This window comes from Balaenoptera acutorostrata, chromosome 19 (genome assembly GCF_949987535.1).
Source record: "Balaenoptera acutorostrata chromosome 19, mBalAcu1.1, whole genome shotgun sequence".
Taxonomy (NCBI): domain Eukaryota; kingdom Metazoa; phylum Chordata; class Mammalia; order Artiodactyla; family Balaenopteridae; genus Balaenoptera; species Balaenoptera acutorostrata.
This window is the reverse complement of record NC_080082.1, coordinates 56,858,964-56,883,752: the sequence shown is the minus strand read 5'-3', so window position 1 is coordinate 56,883,752 and position 24,789 is coordinate 56,858,964. Positions and strand designations below refer to the sequence as shown.

General features: G+C 48.4%; 1 protein-coding gene and 1 long non-coding RNA gene across 7 annotated transcripts in view; one reads left to right on the top strand and one right to left on the bottom strand.

Moving 5' to 3' along the window:
* Nucleotides 1-24,789, top strand: part of OPA3 (outer mitochondrial membrane lipid metabolism regulator OPA3) — a 64,621-nt gene that overhangs the window by 35,211 nt on the left and 4,621 nt on the right. For 2 of the 4 annotated variants that reach the window (XM_057533683.1, XM_057533685.1), the window contains exon 2: nt 4,341-9,594. The exons of the other annotated variants lie outside the window; for them this stretch is intronic. In XM_057533683.1, coding sequence (XP_057389666.1) covers nt 4,341-4,777 — 437 coding nt within the window. In that variant the 3' untranslated portion in view covers nt 4,778-9,594. Of the gene's footprint in view, nt 1-4,340; nt 9,595-24,789 lie in introns of those variants that run through there. 4 annotated transcript variants of the gene reach the window in all.
* On the bottom strand, nt 10,026-15,878 carry LOC130705680 (uncharacterized). Of its 3 annotated transcripts, XR_009006039.1 has the most exons (6): nt 15,698-15,861; nt 15,573-15,626; nt 13,906-14,121; nt 12,777-12,923; nt 10,903-11,138; nt 10,028-10,682 (listed from the first exon to the last, which is right to left on the bottom strand). It is a non-coding gene; the product is annotated as an uncharacterized LOC130705680 (long non-coding RNA). The 3 variants fall into 3 exon arrangements; XR_009006038.1 differs by having other exon boundaries at nt 10,026-11,138; nt 15,698-15,857; XR_009006040.1 differs by lacking the exons at nt 10,028-10,682; nt 10,903-11,138 and adding an exon at nt 11,159-12,518 and having other exon boundaries at nt 15,698-15,878.

Sequence of the window (24,789 nt, the reverse complement as noted above, 5' to 3'; positions counted from 1 at the left end):
GCGCATCTCTCAGCCAAGATGGATTTCAGCGAGGAGGATTCTGGGAGGTTGGCAGGACATATTGTGTCCTCCGTCTTCCTTTTGACCCCTCCTGGGTTAGTTGTACAAGACATACTGTGGGCTGGCGTGTCCTCCCTCCTTTCAGCCCCTCCTGAATTCTCCCAGTTAGTTTTCGGTGGCAGCACCTCGTTCTTTATCAGAACCTCCTGTTGCGAGACAGCTCATGCAAGTGGTTATCGTCGTGCCCGGCCGGGGCTGGCGGTTTCAGTCAACGGTTCCCTAACAATTATATTCTTGATTATATTTTTAATGCTGGTTTGTGCAACCACGTTGATCTCATGACCCACTCATGGGACAAGATCTGCAGTTTGAGAACTGTCATGCGAGGGAAGATCAAGTCATCCTAGAAAATCATTGTTCAGCTGCGAGCAAACTGACACGTGCTCTGTGGAGTAAGGGTAGAGAAGCTGTCTGACCTTGATCCTGAGGACGCAGCAAGGCGTCCAGGTGCTTCCTCCAGGCGGCCCCTCCCTAACACAGCCCATCACAGGGGCTCCTTTCTAGCTTAGTCACATCACACTGAACAGTGTTTCCACGATTGTCACCTTGTATGGGCCATTTGTTTTCATGTTTCTGACTTGGCTGATGCACAGAGTACAAGGGGCCGTATTATAGCCACTGAACAGCCTGTATGTTAAATCCTGATCATGTGAAAGGATGGTCTGGCCTAGGGAGACGTGGAGGGTGGAGAGGGGAAGCGCGGCTGCTCGTTTCCTCCCTGGCCATGTTGGGAGCTGAGGGAGATGGTGAAAAGAGTGTAAATACAAGAATAAGAAATATACAAATGTACAAATCACTTGTAGGAATGGGGAGCGGAGGGTCCAGGGAAAGACAGGCTGCATGGGGAGGAACTGGTGGGGCCGAGGGACCAACAGGAGATAATTGTATAAATACAAGCAAATTTCCAGTTGGAAAACTCAGAAATAGGGATGAGCAACGTATGCTTATTATCAGAAGTCAAGGAGAGGATGCTGGGAGACGAAAAGGCCTATTAGGGCGAGATTTAGAGGTAAGTTTGAGGGATCAGGACTAGGTGGGGGGACTACTTTGGCTATTTTCTTTTTTGTTCCAACTTCTTTTTTTTTTTTTTTTTTTTTGGCCATGTTGCTCGGCATGTGGGGTCTTAGCTCCCCGGCCAGGGACTGAACCCACGCCCTCAGCAGTGAAAGTGTGGATCCTAACCACCGGACCGCCAGGGAATTCCTGGCTTTTAATTTTTTTATTTTTTTTTTTAAATATGTGGTTTAACACAAAGTTTGAATGCAAAGTTAATTTTTTTTAAAAAATTAATTAATTAATTAATTAATTTTGGCTGTGCTGGGTCTTTGTTTCTGTGCGAGGGCTTTCTCTAGTTGTGGCAAGTGGGGGCCACTCTTCATCGCGGTGCGCGGGTCTCTCACTATCGCAGCCTCTCTTGTTGCGGAGCACAGGCTCCAGACGCGCAGGCTCAGTAGTTGTGGCTCACGGGCCCATTTGCTCCGCGGCATGCGGGATCCTTCCAGACCAGGGCCCGAACCCGTGTCCCCTGCATTGGCAGGCAGATTCTCAACCACTGCGCCACCAGGGGAGCCCCTGGCTTTTAATTTTATAGTTTGAGTACTTGATTTTCATGCAGTGCGTTACTTTTATTAGTGAAAAGAATGGTAGTCTTTTGGGTTTTTGTTGTCTTTTACCCAGCTCCTGATTACTGCATGGAGGACAGTTGCAGGGGTTGAGGCCAGGGCTGGCAGATGGGGAGGAAGCTGGGGCAGGGACCCATTGACGCAGTCAGCGAGATGTACTGAGCACCATCTGTGTGCCTGGCCTGGCTCTGGACAGGGCTAGGGACACAGCCATGACTGTGACAGCCCTTGGCCCACCTCGTGGGGCTCACAATCCAGCGCGGAGACGGAGTGCGAACAACTGGCTGGATGACAGGATCATTCCCGGTTGTGATAGGCGCTTTGAAAGGAATACACAGACTGATGGGAGGGCTGGAGGGCCCCTGAATGGGGAGGTCAGGAAGGGGACATTGGTCAGAGCCGGGACAGAGCCTGGACCAGAGCAGTGGAAGGGGGTGTGGCGTTAAGAGGCAGCAGGGCTGGTGTGTGGGCATCATCTCCCCTTACGGAGGAGCCTCAAAGTGGACCGTCATCACCCACACAGTAGGTGGCAGAGCCCCACGCGGACCTCAGGATGACCTGACGCTGGGACCTCAGTGTGGGAGGGTTCTTCGCAGCCTGGACCCCAGGAACCCCACAGCACCAGGGCCTACGTAACAATTAGTAGTAATGGTGACCGCGGCAGCTGGCATACTGAGAGGGCCCTGGGTACACTCCTCGGATCTTACCACCGGCTCCAGGCAGAGCTTCTCATTTTTCTACTTAAAAAAAAATTTTTTTTTTTTCATGAAAACACACAAAAAATTTTTTTTAATTTTACTCCTTTAAAAATTTGAAAAGTTATATACCCTCTAGTGCATTTTCAAGTTGACAGCTAAAACTTCTGTTCATAAGTTCACATACCTGCAAAGGATATATTGGGTTGGCCAAAAAGTTCTGTAACATCTCATGGGAGGGCTTCCCTGGTGGCTCAGTGGTTAAGAATCCGCCTGTCAGTACAGAGGACACGGGTTCGAGCCCTGGTCCAGGAAGATCCCACATGCGTTGGAGCAACTAAGCCCGTGCGCCACAACTACTGAGCCTGCGCTCTAGAGCCCGCGAGCCACAACTACTGAGCCCGCGTGCCACAACTACTGAAGCCCGCGCACCTAGAGCCCGTGCTCCGCAGCAAGAGAAGCCACCGCAATGAGAAGCCTGCGCACCACAACTAAGAGTAGCCCCCGCTCGCCGCAACTAGAGAAAGCCTGCACACAGCAACAAAGACCCAACGCAGCCAAAAATTAATTAATTGATTAATTAAAAACAAACAAACAAACAAACATCTTATGGAAAAACCCAAATGAACTTTTTCGCCAGCCCGGTAATTTCTGGTGCGTTAAGAATACTGAAAATTTTAAGCACCTGGAGCGTCCTTTCTTTGAAGTATCTAATGCAATCCGCATACTCTTGTGATGTGGTGCCTGCCAATGTCCAGTTTATAAGAAAAAAAAATGAGCAAGCTCTTCTTTTACAGTCGGAAATTTTACATTGTTCCTTTTTGTCCTTGAACTTGTATTTACAGTTCCATTTCCCACAGAATTCTATCTAATAAATGATGTGTCAGCAATCAAAATACGTACAGAAATTCAATTGTTAATTTGTTTAATTTCCTGAGACCATAAGATTCTAAATGTTAAAATATTTTCTCCTGGATTGAATTGCCTTTAAAATTATTAGTCCACAATTAATTTAAAACATTTTATATTTTATGCACTTTCATGGATAATTATTAAACGTGAAAAGTAAAATGATACGTAGGAAATGAATCTCCAAATGAGCTAGAAAACAGGGCATCCCCAGTAATCCCATGTATCCTTGGATGAATGTTAACTATTACAGGAGTGAGTCAGGGTTCAGCATCAGTTCGGCCTTGGTTTCTAAGACTCAAATGCTGAGAATCTCCCTTCACAAAGGAACAGCTGGGCAAGCAAGTTTTTGTTCCAGCAGCATCCGTCACCTCTGAGCTTCTTCCAAGGCATGTGCCCAAAACCTCACCGTGAAAAGCTCACAGTTCTTACTAGCTCCATCTTCAGGGCCGGTGAAGATCTCGGATGGGAGGCACCGGACTTGCAAAGAGGGTTGGTCACCCTGTGCTCGCAGTCGCGTAGCATCGATTCCTACATTTCTGTTGCCCTTTCTTTGGATCCAGGAGGTCCCTCTCCGTTGCAGCCCTGATTTTGCATTTGGGGAAGGTCTGGAAAGAAAGGGGGTCTGCCTTCTTGGCAGTGGGTGGGGCGACGGTGCCAGGGGAGGTGGCTCGAGGGACAAGCAGAACGAGCTAAGCTTCCAGCAGTTGACCCTTTCTTTACACCTTCCTGGGAGTTTGCAGCCTGCGAGCGCCTAGTGACCTTCCAGGGGCTTGGTCCCCAGTCTCAGGACCTCCCCTCTGGGGCAGAGTTTCTCATTCCTGGCTCCTTGCCAGAATTTTCTGGGAGACTTAAAAAGATGCTCTGAAATTCACCCCAGGTGGGGTGACTGGCATTCCTGGGACCAAGCCATGTGCAGGGGTCTTATTTAAAGTGCCCCCTGGTGATTTTGGCTGCTGTGTCCCCATTTCTCCCACCTGGACACCAAGGCGTGGAGGGGTGGGGTTGGCAGGGGGCTCCCAGTGCATGACCTGACCCTTCTCTTCCCCCGCAGTGTACCACTGGGTGGAGATGCGGACCAAGATGCGCATCATGGGCTTCCGGGGCACGCTCATCAAGCCGCTGAACGAGGAGGCGGCCGCCGAGCTGGGCGCCGAGCTGCTGGGCGAGGCCACCATCTTCATCGTGGGCGGCGGCTGCCTGGTGCTGGAGTACTGGCGCCACCAGACGCACCAGCGTCACAAGGAAGAGGAGCAGCGCGCCGCCTGGGACGCGATGCAGGACGAGGTGGGCCGCCTGGCGCTGGCGCTGGAGGCCCTGCAGGCGCAGGTGCAGGCGGCGCCGCCGCGGGGCGCCCTGGAGGAGCTGCAGGCGCAGATGCAAGAGGTGCGCGCCCAGCTCTGCGCCCCGGACCCGCCGCCCGCGCCCCAGGCAGAGCCCACATCCCGGGAAGTGTCCTCATCCAAGGAAAAGGAGCCTGCCGAAGCCTGAACTTAGACGTGGCCCTGTGTGCCCTGATGTGGCCTTCTCCCTGCGTTACCCTACCTGTGCTGGCCCAGTGGAAACCACCGGGATGTGGATGCAACTTGGATTAGGTCACCCCATACTGACCCGTGGTACCTTCCACTGCGACCAGCCCCCAGCAGGTGAAGCGTTCCAACATAGCCCCCTCCAGCCTCTAGCTCATTTGGTACAGTCCGCACTGCTGTCTCTCCAGCCCACTCCAAACCACACAGCCCTATGGGGTCCCAGCCAGCAGGAAGGACACCATGCTCACTCCTCTGGCAGAAGAAAACATGGAACCGGACTTGAGCCAAATCAACCTATCAGCCCTCCATTTACTTATCAGTGTTACTTTTCCCTGGGACTCTCAGCCTTTACATCGGAATACCTCCTTCCCTTTGTCAGTTGGTACAGGCTGTCGTAAGGAAACGCAGTGTCTTTCAGTGAGCTGCTGCCTCTCCCACCTTCTAAGGTGGGCTTTCTCTGGGCATCACTCCTCTTATGAGGGAAAAAAAAAGGGATCTTGGCTTGCAGTTGATCCATCAAATATTACACCTTTCACCTTAACCTGATCCGTGGTACCTTCCCCTGAGACACTCAAATGGAATATTCCAACAGAACCCCCCTCATCCTTCAGTCTACGGCACAACCCACTGGAATGGCTATGCGGGGTCTTCTGGTAATGCCCTACCAACCCTGCTTCTGGTGGAAAATTTGATCCTGTCTGTGGCTAGTCCGACCTGTCTTTCAGCCTCAGCCCCCTGTTAACCTGTCCTCAGTGTCCCTGGGCCTTTCCTGACGTGTCCTTTCCTACCGTCCCCACTGTCTTCTTCAGTGGCCTCTCTCAGGGGACTGCCGGCCGTGATCACAGCCCCCATGTTCCATCAAATCTATAGATCTCTGTGCTATTGCCTTCCTTCCCTGCGGCTCTGGACTGGTCCAACTGTCCCCCTCCTGCCTCCATAACCCCCTCTATCCCACTGGGCTAGGCCACCAGTTGATCTTACCTTTGTTATTTAGTTTCCAGGGCTGCCATAACAAATGACCACAAACTCGGTGGCTTAAAACAACAGTTTATTCTTTCACAGTTCTGGAGGCCAGAGATCTGAAATCAAGGTGTTCGCAGGGTCACGCTCCCTCCACAGGCTCTAGGGGAGGATCCTTCCTTGCCTCTTCAGCTTCTGTTGGCCTCAGGCATTCCTTGGCTTGTGGCCCCCTATCTCCAGTCTCTTCCTCCATCTTCACCTGGCCTTCTTTTGCTCTCTGTCTCTTGTAAAGACTCCTGTCATTGGATTTAGGGCTTACCCTAAATCTAGGATTATTTCACTTCGAAATCCTTAACTGAATTACATCTACAAAGACCCTTTTTCCACATAAGCTCCCATAACTTTCCCTGGGTTAGGATGTGGACACATCTTTTGGTGGGCCACTATTCAACCCACTACACCTCCCCACCCCAGGAGTATGCTGGGACTCCTGCCAACCCCGTGGGACATTCAGGGAACCACAAGGGTGAGAGGAACAGTCCAGGAACCACCATTCATTACCTGGAGTCTCTTCCAGGACCCACCTCTGAAGCGGGAGGGGTCTGGGCCCCACCAGTCTGCATTCTGTCTTTCAGACTGTAGATGTTTCCCAGTTAAAAGAGCCCTGGAGAGAGGAAGTCCTCTGAAGGATGTGTCAGAGAATCATGATCTGATCTCCAAAATGAGTACAAGCCTCTTTAAAATTAGGAGAGAAGCTGAGAAAGTTCTGATGGGGGTGAGTGGTAGAGCATCATCCAAGATGGGGAAACTGAGGCCCAGCGGAAGCAAAGGGACTTGCCCAGGGCCAACAAGCCAGTGAGGTGATGAAGCAGTGAGAGCAGAGGCAGGGAGGGAGATGGAGAAGGGAAGCAGGGTGCTTGAGGGCACTGGTACAGGGCGAGGAGGAAGATGAGAGGGAAGCAGATTACTGGGAGAGGGGCAAGAGACCTCTCTACACAGAGGCCAAAGGCACCCCAGGGGCAGCATTGAGAGTGGAGGGGGGCACAGTCCTCTGTCAGAACAGCCCCAGATTACACCCAAGATCTTAGCATTTAATGAATGAGGTTAGATCCATTCCACCTGGACCCGTTTCCCAGCAGCTCTAGGTGAAGTGGGAGGGGCCAGCTTTCTCTCCCTTCCTCCGTCACCTCACTTCCCCAGCGGAGTGAAAATACTCTGGACCCAAGACCTACCCAGACAGAAAACCAAGAAACCAGGGTTCTGAAACAGCATCTTAATTCCTTCTAGAAGAGCCCCCTCTGATGTAGAGGGAGCTGAGGGAGGTGGGCCCCAGGTAGGGGTATCTTTAAAATTGGAAGTGACTTGAGTGGGTTAAATGACGAGGGGAAGAAGGCAAGAGACAGAGCTACCACTGGATGATGGGGTGATTGATGGAGCCAGGTGGGCAGGCTTAGTGCCTGTTGCCATGGTTACCCCAGGGCAGTCCACTCTGGCACTGACACATCTCTGGAGCACGGGTTGCTGGAGGCCAGGCACTGTTTTACTGCCCTCCCCACATCATGTCAGTGTCAATGACCCATCTCGTCAGTAAGGTGTGGTCATTATCAAAATAGGTGGAGTTTATTGAGCTCTGGTTAGGTGCGGGGCACTGTTCTAAGTGCTTTACATAGTCCCCATAACATTTTCTTTGTTGCCTTGATGAGGAAACCGAGGCACAGAGAGGGAAAATCACCCACCCAAGGTCACACAGGCGGGGAAGAAGCAGAGGTGGGGTGTGAAGACGGGCAGTCTGGGTCAGAACCCGTAACCCCTGCGCCATCCTGACCCTGATGTCATGCTGCTCTTACATCTCCGAGACTCAAAACTCAGCCCTGACGTGTACTTACGTGTGGCGAGACCTCGTGGGATGCATCCGCTTCACCCACTGGGTGGGGGTGGGATCAGCATGTGTGGAAGTGGAAAGAGTCCCCTCTCAAAATGCACAAGGCCAGAGGATGCTTCATCGCTCTGGTTTCCTGCTAGCTAAAATTTTGTATACATTTGTGACTTGGGGAGAGGGGTTAGAATAAATTTGTAATCCAAATTGGTTGTCTTCAAGTTGATGCATTTTTTCCCCATATTTAAAAAAAGCCCCGTTAACCTGAGAAAAAATATCCTTCGTTTATTCTTTCATTCAAGAAACTGTCACCGATGGGACTTCCCTGGTGGCACAGTGGTTAGGACTCCACGCTCCCAATGCAGGGGGCCCGGGTTTGATCCCTGGTTGGGGAACTAGATCCCACATGCATGCCACAATTATGGAGCCGGCGAGCCTCAACTAAGGAGCCCACCTGCTGCAACTAAGACCCGGCGCAACCAAATAAATAAATAAATATTTTTTTTAAAAAAACAAAAAACTGTCTGACGTGCCCACCATGTTCTGTGCAGTGCTGGGGTCCCAGCCGTGACCGAGACCGCCCCAACCCTGCCCTCGTGGGGGCTCACAGTTCAGTGGGGGGACGGACGCACATACAGACATTTCTTTTCCAGTGTTACCTGCCCTGTGGTTATTTGGGAAGAAGGGACCAGGCTGAATCCCAACTCCTCCCCTCCTGAGGGACTCAGGGCTTTAGGGCATTAAAAAACAGAAACTCTTCAACACTGGCTCTCAAAAGCCTCATAGGATGTCCCAAGGGCTCTGCTTCTCCTATCCCCTGGCAGGCCCCATTGTCCCCTGTGCTGCTTTCTCTGTTGGGAAGGCCCTTGCCTGGGGAGAGCCACTCCAGGAGAAGATGGACGTCTGATCCATTGGCCCATATGGTCATCTCTGAGCTGGCCACTGGTGCTGTGACTCCAGGCCGGGGTCCCCCAGCCCCCCCAGTAGACAGAGGGAGAGGAGAAGCACGTCCAGAGGAGAATCCAGAGGGCATCTTCCACCCGCTCGCTAGACAAGTGTTGACTGAGCACCTGCTGTGTGCCTGGCCCCATTCTAGTAGCTGGGAGTCAGCCAGGAACAAGACAAAGTCACCGCCACCACGGAGCCAACATCTAGTCCGGGGAAGCAGACAATAAAGAAAAATGATCCAGTGTCGGGGTGATGAGGGCTGAGAAGACAGAGTTCGGGAGTGATAGGGATGGCTGATTTCGATCAGGTGCTCAGGGAGCAGGTGACACTGGAGAGGAGCTGCCAGAGAGTGTTGTTAGTATCTACAGAGGCCCCGAGGCAGGTGTGGGGATCAGCCTTTCCCTGGAACGGCGGGAGGATCTGCTATCAGAATTGAGCCGGGGTTTGCGGACCAAGGGCCTGGCGCTGCCTGTCTTTGGGAACAAAGATTTATTGGGACATAGCCACACCCATGTGTTTATGTATATTTTTTATGGCTGCTTTTGCACGGCAATGACAGATTTGAGTCATTTGCGATAAGTACCACATGGCCTTCAAAGATGCAAATATTTACTGTCAAGGCCTTTCCGTAAAGAGTTTACGGACCCTAGAACAGAGTAAGCAAGGGGAGAAGGATGGGCGAGGGGCTCAGGAGCACAAAGGCTGGCCCCCTTTTGCCTCAGTTGGCACAGCTCTGGAGGGTCTTACCAGCTCCGATGCCCCATCGGGTGGCCTCTTGGCCCTCCCTGCCCGCTCCCGCTTCGGTCACTCCCCACCCACAGGAGCTACTCCCTGGAGACGCTGCTATAACCCTGCTGTTCGAAGATCTCAGAGTCTCCCCCTCAGTCTACGGCAGCAAGGCACCATGAGACGCATAGTTTATATAGTCTACCATATTCATATTTATATAATAATTCACAATTCACCCTATATACGTAGGATAAACGCTGTGTAATTCATGCATTATGTGACATAATGGAATATAATGCCACATATAATGGAATATAAAAATATTTTTTGTGTAATATGTCACATGACATTATATATTCCATGTTGTGTGTATTGTGTGTGTATACATTTACCACTGGAATGAAAATTTCGCTAAATAACTACCTTTAATATGTGCAGTGCAGTTTGATATTTCCTGTTGTATTGCATTTCATGAAGAAAAACTACAGCTGTATATATATGTATCATATATACCTAATATGTATCATAACCATATAAAATCTATTGTGTGTATTATATAACACATGATAATATATATTAGCATCATATATATCATATATTAATATCATATGTTACATATCTTGTTAGAACAAAAGTTTCGCTAAACAATAACTGCCCTTACTGTGTGCAATGCACTCTGTTACTTTCTATTCACTTTTATTCTATTTCGTAAAGAAAAGCATACACATACGTATGGATTATACAAACCTACATAAAGCGAGCTGCCTTGGGCCACGGCGAAGACTTTGGCTTTTACTGTGGGGTGAGCGGGAGCCACGGGAGGTGCTCTGAGCAGAAGAGAGATGTGAGCTGGCTTAGTTTTAACAGGATCCCCAGACGCACTATGGGGGGGCAAAGGTGGAAGCCGCCAGCCCAGTGAAGAGCAGCTGTGATTGTCCAAGAGGGAGGCGATGGTGGCTGGACCAGGCGGAGACAGTGGAGGTAGACAGAAGAGGGATTCCGGGCATATTAATATATCAAAGATGGAGCAGACAGGATTTACTGAGTGATGGGAGGTGGGGAGTCACTGATGGCTTCAAGGTTTTTGCTCTGTGTATGGACAAGGGACATACTGGTGCTGAGATGGTGAGGCTGTAGCAGAACCAGTGTGAGGAGATATAGACAGCCTTGCCCTTCCCTAGCCCCTGGTCGCCTCAGATTTGGGAGCCCTCTGGCAGGCTTTGGTTATTCTGAATTGCAGCCGGCGGGGGCTGGAAAGACAGTCCTGGCCTCTCTCCTCGCGCTGTGAAACTGACATTCTTTATCTCGCCGGCGCCTCCATCAGGGCACGCTACTGGAGTCCATCTGGGACGTCCTGGAGGAAGGAGGCAACTGGAGGGGGTGGGCTCGGACTTGGGACTCTGGTCTTAGGGCTCCCCTCACCCCTGGAACGGCAGCGCCCAGGCCAGGCTTCCCAGGGGCGCCTCCACCAAGTAAGGGCTGATATGGACCTGGGGGCTGGGGTACCGCGGGCTCTTTCACTTCCAAGATGCCTGCCTCACTCGGAGGCCACATCCTTGTGCCTTGATACTTACTATTTTTTGATAGCCTCTTCCTAGAGTTCAGCCATTCCAGAGAAACCAAAGTCCCTCCCTGAAAGGAATCCTGTCTCTGGTTTGGGGGCAATGTTGGCAGAACCCTTTTGGGAGTGATCTGGCCATGCCACCTTTGTGGGCACGGACGCTGTCCCCCTCTTCCCTCTTGCGACAGTGACCGATCTGCACACACCTCTCTGGCCAGCATGAGCGTTTCCTCAGGGAGATGCCAAGTGCTGAAAGAACCGCGTACGTTACAAACATTTATAGTTAATATAAAAATGCCCCCTAAAAGCTCTGCGAAGTGTCAGAGGAACTGTCAACACTTGCAATTATCAAACTTAAAAATTTTTCAACCCAAACAAGTGCACAGTGGAATTTCATTATTCTTTTAATTTGCATTTTCTTGTTTTACCTTTAGGCTGAGCATCTTTTCGGCCATTTATTGGACGTTTGTTCTGCTTTTGAAAAATGCCTGTTTTCATTGTCTGAAATTAATGTTCGTTTCTGGTGTGTTTTGTCCTCCTGAAGTTTTTTTCATTTTTAAGTAACTGAATCTATGAGTCTTTTTTCTTTCAGACACTTGTTTTTTCTGTCTTTATTTGAGAAGGGCTCCTCAACCCCAAGAATTTATATCTCCAACTCTCCCTTCTTCTAATATTTGTACTGACGTTTTCTTTGTGCTTGGCGTTCACTGAGCTTGTGTTGCATTGTGTTTTGGTTCCTAATGAGTATAAGGTTGGGATCTGCGTTCTTCTGTTTGCAAACGTATGGCTGGCTGACATCTCGAAGTGCATGGAGTGGCCCATCCTTTCCCTCCTCACCTGAGACTGTACAGCAGTGTTCACTATGTTCCCCGGACACAAGTACCTTTTTCTCAATCCTGTTCTGTCAACCGTTTGTCCGTCCTGCACCAACACCAGGTCTTTTGAATGCCAAGAGCTTGAAAATATTTTTTGGTCTCTTCAAGGCAACCTGCCAGTCTCGTTCTTATTTTCAAACTTATCTGAGTTATTCCTGTGCCTTTGCTCCTTGATATGCATTTTTGAAGATTAATAGACTTTACTTTTTGAGCAGTTTTAGGCTTATAGAAAAATGGAGCAGAAAATACAGAGAATTCCCACATATCCCCTCCCCCTATGGGCGCACATAGTTGCCCCTATTACTAACATCTTGCGTTAGTGTGTACATTTGTTACAATTGAGGAGCAAATATTGATATATTACTAAAGTCAGTAGTTTACATTAAGGTTCACTCTTGGTGTTGTATATTCCTCGGGTTTGGACAAATGTATAATGACATGTATCCACCATTATTATTATTTTTTTTAATTATTTATTTTTGGCTGTGTTGTGTCTGTTGCTGCACGCGGGCTTTTCTCTAGTTGCGGCGAGTGGGGTCTACTCTTCGTTGCAGTGCACGGGCTTCTCATTGCGGTGGCTTCTCTTGTTGCGGAGCACGGGCTCTAGGTGTGCAGGCTTCAGTGGTTGTGGCACGTGGGCTCAGTAGTTGTGGCTCGCGGGCTCTAGAGCACAGGCTCACTAGTTGTGGTGCACGGGCTTAGTTGCTCCGTGGCATGTGGGATCTTCCCGGACCAGGGCTCGAACCCGTGTCCCCTGCATTGGCAGGCGGATTCTTAACTACTGTGCCACCAGGGAAGTCCACCTGTCCCCTCCTCTCTTGAGGGCACTGCCCAAAGTCGTGCCCACCAGAAAGAGAGGATAGGCACTCAGCTTCCTGGGAGCAGAGAAGGGCAGACCAGAGTAGAGAGGGGGTCTGGGAACAGAGGGAAGTATCACAGCCCCAGCGTTCCCCCGCTTTCCAGGGGAGCATGAGACCAGGACACCCAACACCAACCAATCACGTGCAGTTACCTCATGTGATCTTGCAGTTTGGGAGCTAAGGTCCTGGGCTTGGTGAGTCACACTCAAAGCGTCGGGTTGGTTCCAGGGCTTCTGTCTCCCTTCCCAAGTGTGACTCAGATGGCAACAACCCCCCGGACGGCAGGTGGATGGGGTCCCCTGCAACGTGGAATACTGCATGCGACTGCGAGTTAGTGCACGGTTCCCACAGGGCGGGTGGGACGCATGCTCCTGGGAGAAGTTCACTTTTGGATCCATAGAGGTTCCAATTCCTAGGAAGGAGATTGCTCTTGTTCTTTCCTGTTCTGTAACATCTGTTCATAAAATGTAATCAACCAGTAGGAAAAGAAGAAAGTTCCACATTTCTAACCAGTTAATAGTACGATTTGCTTTTCATCAAAACCAGATCAGAGTGTGTGCCCATCAATATCAGGCTTGTTCCATCAAGCACGTCTTTGCATGAGAACACACCCAAATCTAATCACCAGTCTTCATTTTATTCTGTAAAATACAGAGAAGAGAAAACTTGACACCCAGGTCACCACCAGCCCAGGTTCAGAGACAGGGCTTCCCCTGATCTTGGAAGTGTCTGTGGGACCCTTGAGGGGGGCAGCAGGCCTCAGTGCGGTGCAGTGGCCCTCCGGTGATTTCCACCTGGTTGTGACTTCCAGCAACCAGGAGCTGAGCCTCTTTTCCACCCCCATGCCTGCCTGCATTTGGAGTCGGCCACTCTTGTGAGACACGCAGGAGACTTCCCATCACACACATGTGGGCATCTGGGACCTGGAGCGGGGGAGGGGCTCAGAGGAGGGCAGAACACAGGAGGGGCTGCCCCTGACGTCACTCCTGGAACTGTGGGAAGGGACTTTGAAAGCCCCAGCCCCTCTCTGTGTGGATGAGAAGTTCTTGTGCATACCCTTCACCTGGTGGCAGGGAGACTGGGCCCAGAGAGGGCAGGACCCTTGTTTGAGGTCACACAGTGGGAAGCTGGAACGCAGCTAAGTTAATGGCACAGACGCCCTGTCCGGTAGCAGACAAGCCCCTCCACGGAGGGCAGAGCTCCCGGGAAAGAAGGAGAGAGAAAAGGGTCTCTGTGACCCCCAGATCAGAAAGGGAAGCCGCCGGCGGGGCCAGGACCTACCTAGGGTTTTCTAGGTGTATGTCCTGCAGTCTTCAGCCTCTGACTTTTCCGGGTTCATGGGGATGACCATGAACTTCCCCCGGGTTTGGCAGCACCTCTGCGTGAGGCGGTGGAAAGGGTAGAAGTCTCTGCAGCAGCTCCACTTCCGGTGCTTGGGGTCCAGCGCCACAGTGCCACAGAGCCGCCACGGCTCCTTTCTCACCACCAGCACCTCACCTGGGGGCCAGACACGGCTCAGCGGGAGGGCCTGGGCGGAGGGCCTCTGCCTGAGCCCTGCTCCCGTCCCTTATCCCCCTCGCATCCGTTCATTTTGTTTTTTTTCAGCTTGCAGGATCTTAGTTCCCCGACCAGGGATTGAACCCGGGACCTTGGCAGTGAAAGCGCGGAGTCCTAACCACCGGACTGCCAAGGAATTCCCTTTTCCCTTGTCTTTTGGGGTTTTTTTTTTCTTAAATACCTTTATGAAGACAGAATTCACATATCATATAATTCACCCATTTAAAGCATATAATTCAGTGGGTTTTAGTATATTTACAGGGTTGTGCAATAAGCACCACAATCAATTTTGGAACATGTCCATCACCCTAAAAGGAAACCCCGTGTCCATTAGCACTTGCTCCCCATTTCCTCCGACCTCCCCACACCCCTCAGCCCTGGGCAGCCACCCGTCTACTTACTGTCTCTATAGATTTGCCTATTCCGGACACTGACCTCCCCATTTTCCATTTCCACCAGCAGTGTATAAGAGTTCTCATTTCCCCACGTCCTTGCCAACCCGTGTTATCTGACTCTCTGATTACCCCATTCCCTAGTGAGTGGGAAGTCGTATCTCCTTGTGGTTCTGATTTGCATTTCCCTGCATCCATTCATCCTTTACCCAGCGCTGATGTCCAACGTCCCATTTGCCTCTGTCCCCAGAGCAGTCGTGACCCCTCTCCTCTGGCTGCCTATTTCTCATCCGCCTTCCTCCTGGCCCAGGGGCGTGGGTTCTGTGCTGAGCTCTCCAGCCCTCAGTGGTCTCCTGCCCTTGTGCGCAGGGTTACCAATCGCTCACCTTGGGCGCCCCAGTCACAACCAAAGAAGTACACTTACCTGGTTCTAGGGCTGCAACTAATGTCGCTGAAGTTGCTTAGGCAAGTAGAGAAGAGAAGACGCGCCCGGTCAGGGTTTCAGCCCCGTTCTCCCCCTCACCTCAGGCAGTTAACTTCACCCCTCTGAGCCACACTTTTCCCATCTCTAAAATGGGATTGTCTGCTTCATGGGGGTGTCACCCAGATTGAAAGTGGCTGTCAGGTAGTGGGGTTGAAATAAGGGATAATAGAAATGCTTCGCCAGCTGGGCCTGTGGTAGGATGGGACTCTTTATTTATTTATTTATTTTTGGCCGCGCCGCGTGGCTTGCGGGATCTTAATTCCCCAACCAGGAATCGAACCCCGACCCTCACATTTCTCTTCCCTCCCGGGAAGCCCTCCCTACCCCCCTGCACCCATATTCAGCACAAGGGGCTGGCATGGGAGATCCACACAGACGACCCCAGAACCCGGGGGTGGGAAGTGGGTCAGAATTCCACACTCAGGTTGGCATTTCAGCTGATCAGGAGCACGGAGGTGGAAGTTGAGCCCCTCGCTGCTGCCCAGCCACCCCAAAGGGGTCAGACCCATGCTCACCTTTAGAGGGGTGGGGCCGTCCGTGCAGGAATGGGAACCGCAGGAGGAAGAGAGCTGCAGGGGAGACAGATGTGAGGGTGGGGGAGCTGGGCCGGAGGAGGAGGATGGTGGGGAGAGGCCTGTACCTGAGAAGATAAGGAGCCCAGATCCCCTGCTGACACTGGTCCTGGGCCCTGGCCTGCGTCTGGAGGCCCCTGGTTGGCACACGTTACGGAGGCCAACAGCACCTGGGGAAGACAGCTTCTGTCTTCTGCCCTCTGCCCTGCAAAGTCAATCACCAATGAGCTCCAGATGCAAGTAACTCCCTTGGTAATAAAGAATATATGTAGACGTTACCACAATTCCTAACACAACCCTTCAAAGTCATTCGTAAATTCCTAAAGGATGGGTGTATATTTGTGATGCTGATGGGATGACTCAGACCGAGCCAGTCACCAGAAAGACCTAGATGTAAGGTGTAGATATAGAGGGTTGTGATTTTGTTTTTATTTTATTGAAGTATAGCTAATTTACAATGTTGTGTGTGTTTCAGGTGTACAGCAAAGTGATTCAGTTATATATATATATATATATATATTTTCAGATTCTTTTCCATTATAGGTTATTACAAGATATTGAGTATAGTTCCCTGTGCTATACAGTAGGTCCTTGTTGTTTACCTATTTTATATATATTAGTGTGTACGTGTGAATCCCAAACTCCTAATTTATCTCTGCCCCCTGCCCCCAGAGGGTTGTGATTTTATTTTATTTTATTTAAATAAATAAATGTATTAGTTGCAGTGTGTGGGGTTTTTAGTTGCAGCATATGGACTTCTTAGTTGCAGCATACATGCGGGATCTAGTTCCCCGACCAGGGATCGAACCCGGGCCCCCCTGTATTGGGAGTGCAGAGCCCTAGCCACTGGACCACCAGGGAAGTCCCAGGTTGTGATTTTAAACTAGCTATATTGGGAGCTCTGGAGATTGAGTTCAGTCACTTGGCCGAAGAGTTCATCACTCTTGATGAAACTGAGTGCTTCCTGGGTGGCAACCTGAGTCCTGTTCTGATTGCTGTTCTGATACAGGGAGAGAGCAAAGGAAGCTCTGTGTTCCCTCCTAGACCTCACCCTCTGTACATCTTTTATAATAAAACTGTAATTGTAAGTATAACGTTTTCAGGGGGTTCTGTGAGTCATTCTAGCCAGTTATTGAATCTGAGAGAATTGTGAGAGCCCTGAATTTGCAGCCAGTGAGTCAGAAGTGAACATGGCCTGGGAAGCCCACTTGTGGCTGATGTCTGGAGTGTGGGCAGTCTCGCGGGACTGAGCCCTTACCTTGTGGGGTGTGCACTAACTCTGGGTGATTACCATCAGAACCGTATTGCAGTACACCCAGTAGGTGTTGACCAGTTGGGGGTGAAATAGAGCAGTACCTAAACCAATTTCTCATTACCAAGTTACCTTTTCTTTTTAAACTGTTGCAAGACATACATAACATAAAATTCATAATTTTAACCATTTTTAAGTGTACAATTCAGTGGCATTAAGTCCATTAAGTGTATGCACAATGTTGTGCAACCATCACCATCTATTTCCAGACCTCTTTCATCATTCCAGACAGAAACTCTTTGACTCTTAAATAACCAAGTTAGCTGCAAATAGGGACCCTTATTCCCCTCTTCAGAAAGTAATTACAGGGATAATAAATTACTGCTATTCTTTGACTCTTTGAAGGGAAGGAACAAGGGGTTCTTCCGGAGGGAAGTGAGACAGAAAAGGAAGGAAGTCTTTGCAGGGTATGTTAGTGAACAGGTTACTTCTGTAAGTACCTGGGGCTCAGTCTTGCAGGGACCCTCCAAGAGACAGTGAATAAGGTACCCCAGAGTTTGCCCCCTCACCCCTCCAGGTTTCCCATGAGTTTTGAGTTTTAAGCTTAGGAGATGGAAACATCACGCACCAAACAGTGGCCCCACTTCTACTTGACCTGGAAGGCAACATCAGGACGCCTTGGTGATTGGAAGGAAAGGACCTTCCCAAACAGCCATGCTAGGCAGAGGGGTGTCCTCAGGGACCATGGGCTAAATCTTTGTGCATTCCATCCTTAGCTTCTTGAGAATAATTCCTGGAAATGACGCCGCTGGATCTGATCATGCATATGTTTTGAATTTTCCTCTTTGATTTAACAAACAAGTCACCAGTGTTCATAGGAGAAAATTTAAAAATCATAGACCACCACCAAACCCATCTCACAGAAATAATTGGCTCCTACGTTTTGGAGTATTTTCCATACATACTATTTATTTGTTTGTTTGTTTGTTTGTTATATTTCAGTTTTCCCCAATATTTTATTTGGAAAAATTTTCAAACCTACTGAACAATGGAAAGAAATACACAATCAACACCCAAGTGCCCTTACTGGATCCATCCCTTGTTCACACTGTGTCCTGTTTATGTCCTTCAAATATCTGGGTCTACATCTATACCCATGTTTATGTCTTCTATCATGCTACTATAACCAAATACCACAGGCTGGGTGGCTTAGACGACAGATATATATTTTCTCACATTCTGGAGACTGGGAAGTCCAAGATCAAGGTGCTGGCAGATTCAGTTCCTGACGAGGACCCTTTTCCTGGCTTGCAGACGGCCGCCTTCTCACTGTGTCCTCACAAGGCAAAGAGAGAGAGCAAGCCCTGGTGTCTCTTCCTCTTCTTATAAGGACACTAATCCCATCATGGGGTCCCTGTCCCCAAGACCTCATCTAAACCTAATTACCTCCCAAAGACCCCACTTTCAAACACCATCACATTGGGGGTAAGGGCTTCAACATATGGATTTGGGGGGCACACAAACATTTTAGTCCATAACAGTTTACATCTATATCTTTGTCTCTATATATACACAGATTTTCTTGCTGAATCATTTGAAAGTAATTTGCAGATGCCATGGCACTTTGTCCTTAAATTTTTTTTTTTTTTTTTTTTTTTTTGGCCATGCTGTGTGGCTTGCGGGATCTTAGTTCCCCGACCAGGGATCGAACCTGAGCCCTCGGCAGTGAAAACGTCAAGTCCTAACCACGGGACTGCCAGGGAATTCCCCATCCTTAAAAACTGAAGCAAGTGTCTTCTAAGAATAAGGACCTTCTCCCACATAATCCACAAACCACTATACACTAAGAAAATGATTAATAATTTCATAATGTCATTTAAGAAACTGCTTCTTTTCAAATTTCTCCAACAATGTCCAAATGTCTTTTGTAGATTTTTTTTTCCCCTCCAATCCAGGATCCAATCATGATCCACAAATTATATTTTATAGTCACATCTCTTTGATCTTTAAAAATCTAAGACAGTTCCTTAGCTCTTTTGGATTTTTATGACTTTGGGTTTTTGGAACTTCCAGCTCAGTTGCCCTGTAGCAAATGACCCACACTCTGGACCATAATTAGATTGAGAGTGAACATTTTCAGCAGGAAAATGATGTGTGTGGTGCTGTGTCTTTCCCTTGGCAACTCCATCAGGACACGATGTCGGTGTGTCCCGTTTCTGATGATGCTGAGTTTGATCACTTGGTTCAGGTGATGATCACCAGGTCTGCCACCGGAAAAGTGCCCTTTGCCCTTTTGTAATTGGTCAGTAGTTTATTTATTCATTGATTGATTGATTCATTCATTCATTTATGTTTTTAGCAAATATTCCATGAATATCATCTCTGTGCCCAGTCCTGTGCTAGGCAGGGCTGTGCTGGGGACACAGTGGTGACCAAGACACTCTGGATCCTGCCTTCTCGGGACTCCCAGGTCATGAGGGAGACAGTCCATCCACAGGTAGTGACGACCCGGAGTGCGTGGACCTGGGATGCGGGAACCTGCATAAATCGTGATGGACCCAGCCTGGGGGGTCACGAAGGACTCTCAACAGGAGGAGGCATCTGAAAATTCAGGGTGGGTGTGGAGAGGAGTGAGTGTTGCAGGCAGAGGGAATAGCATATGCAAAGGCCCAGGGGTGGGAGAGAGCAGAGGGGTCTGGGCACTGAATGAACAGGTGGAAACTGCCAGAGCATCAGCCATGGGGTAGATCCCATTGGGCCTTGTGGCCATTTTAAGGAGTCAGGACTTTTTCTGTGAGCAACTAGAGACCACTGCAGTAGGGTTTTCATCAGGAGAGGGCTGTGGCTTCGGTGCATTTTTATTTTCTGGGGCCATCACTCCGTGGGGAGCGTGGATGGAGAGGACGGGGCTGAACAAGTGCAGGCTGGGGAGCTGCAGGGGGCGCCGAGGGGCAGAGATTGGGATTCATCAGATCCGGTGACTAATCAGGTGAGGGGGCAAGGATCCAAGATAACAGTGCTCAGGTCCCACGAGTATTGTGTCTGTGCGTGTGCACGTGTGTAATTACACTAAATGTTTATTTTTATTCTCAGTTTAAAGAACAAAACATTCTCTAAGGCTTATCATCAAAAGCAGCAATTCCCAGCCCCACGCTACCCACCCTGTACCCTTTCTCCTGCCACAAACTCTTTCAGTCCTTTTTCTCTGTTTCTAAGTAGGTGCTTATCCTGCCTTTTCTCGGATTTTTTTGTCAAAGCAGCTTTAAGTGAGGTATAAGCTTTAAGCGAGAGGTGTAAGTGACACACAATACAATGCACGTATATAAAGTGTATCATTTGTTGGTTTAAATTTTTTTTAATTTTATTCAAGTGCAGTTGATTTACAATATGTAAATATCTATTTTTTCTATATATAAAATACCTCTTTTATGTACAGTAGTGTGTATTATTTGATTTTTTTTTTTTTTTTAAAGAAGGAGACTGGGATTGTCGGACTTTTAAATTTTATTTATTTATTTATTTATTTATTTATGGCTGTGTTGGGTCTTCGTTTCTGTGCGAGGGCTTTCTCCAGTTGCGGCAAGCGGGGGCCACTCTCCATCGCGGTGCGCGGGCCTCTCACTATCGCGGCCTCTCTTGTTGCGGAGCACAGGCTCCAGACGCGCAGGCTCAGTAGTTGTGGCACACGGGACTAGTTGCTCCGCGGCATGTGGGATCTTCCCAGACCAGGACTCGAACCCGTGTCCCCTGCATTGGCAGGCAGACTCTCAACCACTGCGCCACCAGGGAAGCCCCTTATTTGATGTTTTGGCATACGTATGCACCCGTGAAACCACCACCACATTGAAGATAGTAGACACATCTCATCACTCCCGAGTCTCCTCAAGCCCCTCCCCCTGCCCCCTGCCCCCTCCCCTCTCCCCTTCCCCTGCCCCCTCCCCTCTCCCCTCCCCCAAGCAACCACTGAGCAGCCTCCTCTGGCTGCAGATCACAAACGTCAGGTTGCACTCATAGAAAACAAACTATGGTTACCAAAGGGGAAAGGGGGGGAGGGATAAATTTGGAGTTTGGGATTAACAGATACCCACTACTATATATAAAATAGATAAACAGCAAGGTCCTACTGTATAGCACAGGGAACTGTATTCAATATCTTGTAATAACCTATAATGGAAAAGAATCTGAAAAAGATACGTATGTATAACTGAATCACTTTGCTGTACACCTGAAACTATCACAACATTGTAAATCAACTATACTTCAATTTAAAAAATTTAAAATGTCAAGTTACAGGGCCCATGGAGGAAGCAGGATCCTTCGTCCACAGTTGTTTTTCTTTGGCTTCTTGCAGTGAGAGTAGCTCAGGGGGTGGCAGGAGACGAGGCTGCGGCTGAGGGTGCCCCTTGTGTGGAGTTCCGCAGTTTTGTTTTTTGTTTTTTAATTGGTGTAAAATTCACATAACATAGAATTAGCCATTTTATAGTGAATAATTAAGTGGCATTTGTACATTCACCACATTGTACAACCATCACCTCTATCTAATTCCAAAACGTTTTCATGACCCCCAAAATAAGAGTTGGTACCCATTAAGTGGCTACTCCCCATCCCCTCCCCCTCCAACTCCTGGCCACCAGCAATCTGATTTCTATCTCTATGGATTTGCCTGTTCTGGACATTTCTTATCAACGGAATCATACAATATGTGAACTTTTGTGTCTGGCTTCTTTCAACTTAACATCATGTTTTCGAGGTTCATCCATGTTGCAGCAGGTATTAGTACTCCATTTCTTTTTATGGCTGGATAATATCCATTGTATGGATAGACCACAGTTTGTTTTTCTGTACATCTGTCAATGAACATTTGGGTTGTTTCTCCTTTTGGCTGTTGTGAATAGTGCTGTGTGAAAATGGATGTAACTGGCAGTCATTTCTAGGCTTAGAGAATCTGTCTGGAGGGCAGTGGAGCATCTTGGAGGAGGGTGTGGGCTCTGACACTGAAATTCCTGGACTCAAGCCCTAGATCCACCTCATACTATTTGGATGAGCTGGAGTTCACCGTATGTCTTTGTGCTTGACAACAGAACTTCCTTTGTGGGATTATTACGACATCGAAACAGTTAATACATGTAAAACACTTAGGGAGGTGCCTAGCGCAGAGGAAATACTAGCAAAGCACTGAATTTTGTCATCATCAGTGAACACTCTGCAATGCCAGCAACAGAAACCATCCTGGGCCAACGGAAGCAGAAAAAGAATATATTGGAAGGATATATTGGAGACCAAGGCTAGGAAAATCAGCAGGAATCTTGGAGGTCTATAGTTCAGGACACCAATGTTGTCACTAAGAGACCCAAAATGTGTAATGGCACCTAGAACAGGGGTTTATTTTTTGCTTGTATAGCAGTTCTTGCAGGGGAGTCATGTGGCAGGACAGCCCTCTTCCTCTGCTCAGTCATTCAAGGACCCAGGCTGATGCAGTCCCACCATCTTCAGCTTGTGCCTTTCAAGGTCACCCTGGGGGTCATGTCCACTCCAGCCAGAGGTCAGTAAAGAGCATGAAGGAGGAGAGCACAGGTTTTATGGACCAGGACTGGAAGTGGCACTCTATTCACTTCACCTCAATTCCCCTTGCCGGGACTTAATGCCCTGGCCACACCTAACCCCAAGGGCACTGGGAAATGTAGTCCCTGGCTGGGCCAACACTTGGCAGCAAGGCGTCTACCCCAGGTTGCCATGAGCACGAGACACTGGTGGACTCCTGAGGTCAGAGGACTGCTAGCACCGTGGGTACCACCCCACATCCTCCCTTCACCTGCCATCCTCCCTCCTGCATGACTCCTAGGCACTCCTGGCATCCTTGATACCTTGCTCAAGATTTCAGGTCCAGGGACTTCCCTGGTGGCACAGTGGTTAAGAAGCCGCCTGCCAATGCAGGGGACACGGGTTCGAGCCCTGGTCCAGGAAGATCCTGCAGGCCGTGGAGCAACTAAGCCCTTGTGCCACAACTACTGAGCCTGTGCTCTAGAGCCCATGTGCCACAACTACTGAAGCCCACGCGCCTAGAGCCTGTGCTCCACAACAAGAGAAGCCACCACAATGAGAGCTTGAGCATTTGCACAGCAGCATTTGCCAATTTCAGAGGGAGAGACTCTACTTTTTTCTTGTTTGTTTGTTTAAACAGCTTTATTGAGGTATAATCTACATGCCATAAAATTCACCTGTCTTGAGTGGACAGTTTATTTTTAGTAAATTTACGTAGTCGTGCAACTGTTACCACAGTCATTTTAGAACATTTCCATCACTGAAAAGATCCCTCAAGTCCATTAGCAGTCACTCCCCATTCTCCCCTCCCCCAGCCCCTGGCAAACACTAATCTGCTTTCTGTCTCTATGAATTTACCTATTCTGGACATTTCATATAAAAGAATCATACACTACATGGCCTTCTGTGTCTGGCTTCCTTCACTGCGCATAATGTTTTCAAGATTCATCCCTGTCGTAACATGTATCAGTACTTTATTCCTTTTTATGTATTAATAATACTCCACTGTATAAATATACCAGATTTTGTTATCCATTCACAAATTGATGGACTTTGGGGTTGTTTCCACTTTTTGGCTGTTGTGAATAACGCTGATGTGGACATGTGTGCAACTGGCTGTTGTTTTGAATACAGTTATTCTAGTGGGTGTGAAATGGAATCCCACTGTGGTTTTGATTGGTATTTCTCTGCTGACTTTTTTTTTTTTTTTGGCTGCGCCATGTGGCTTGTGGGGATCTTAGTTCCCCGACCAAGGATTGAACCGGGGCCCCCTGCAGTGGAAGCACCGAGTCCTAACTACTGGACTGCCAGGGAATTCCCAGCTATTGTTGAGTTTTAAGAGCTCTTTATATGTTCTGGAACAAGTCCTTTATCAGATATACGATTTGCAAATATTTTCTCCTAGTCTGTGGCTTGCCTTCTCACTTTCTTAATCTTATAAAATTCCTTTTTATTTAACAACTTTTTTTGAGGTATGACTTACATGCAATAAACTGTACTTATTTTAAGGGTTCACTTTGATGGGTTTTATCACAGGTATTTGCCATGAAACCACCACCATAGTTAAAAATATTTCCTTCACCCCCCAAATTTCCTTGTGTTCCTTTGCAGTCCATCTCTCCATCTATACCTGACCTCAGGGAAGCACTGACCTGATTTCTATCACTGTGCATTCATCAAACTCCTTTTTTTTCCAAATGGCCAAAAAATATAATTGTTATTCTTTTTGAACTAATTTTTTACTTTTAATTGTGAAATATTGCAGACATAGAGAAAATACTATAACACCCATGTACCTACCACTTAGAATTAATAGATATTAACATTTTGCCCTATTTGCTTTGAGTTTTTTTCCCTTTTCTAGGGACTAAAGCTAAAAAGCCTCACCCCGTTCTCACTCGTTCCTCCTTCATCTGTCCTGAAGTTGCTGAGTATTATTCCATGTGAGACTTTATACTTTTCCTGAATATATATGTGTGTCCATAATGCACGTTCTTGTTTTTATCACGCTGTTTGTATCTTTTGGACCTTGTATTTCTTCTCGTTATGTTTGAGAGATTTTTCTGTGTTGAAATACATAAAGCTCATTCGTTCTTTTAATTTTTTTCCTTTGCAAATCATGAGATTTATTAGTAGTGAAATATTTCAGAAGTGTTGGTAAATTGGCAAAAGCATGCCTGGGGATATAAGACACTGCTAGGGAAGCAAACATGAGTAATTTCACCATTTTTGCTTTGTTTTGTTTTAACTACTGTGCTTGGCAAGCATAGCTTCATTTGTAGATTGTGACATAAAATCCTCCTCAATTTCAGGCTGAGATTCCCTTTTGAGCCTTTACCTTTAAGAAACTGTCTAGATTTATGGAGG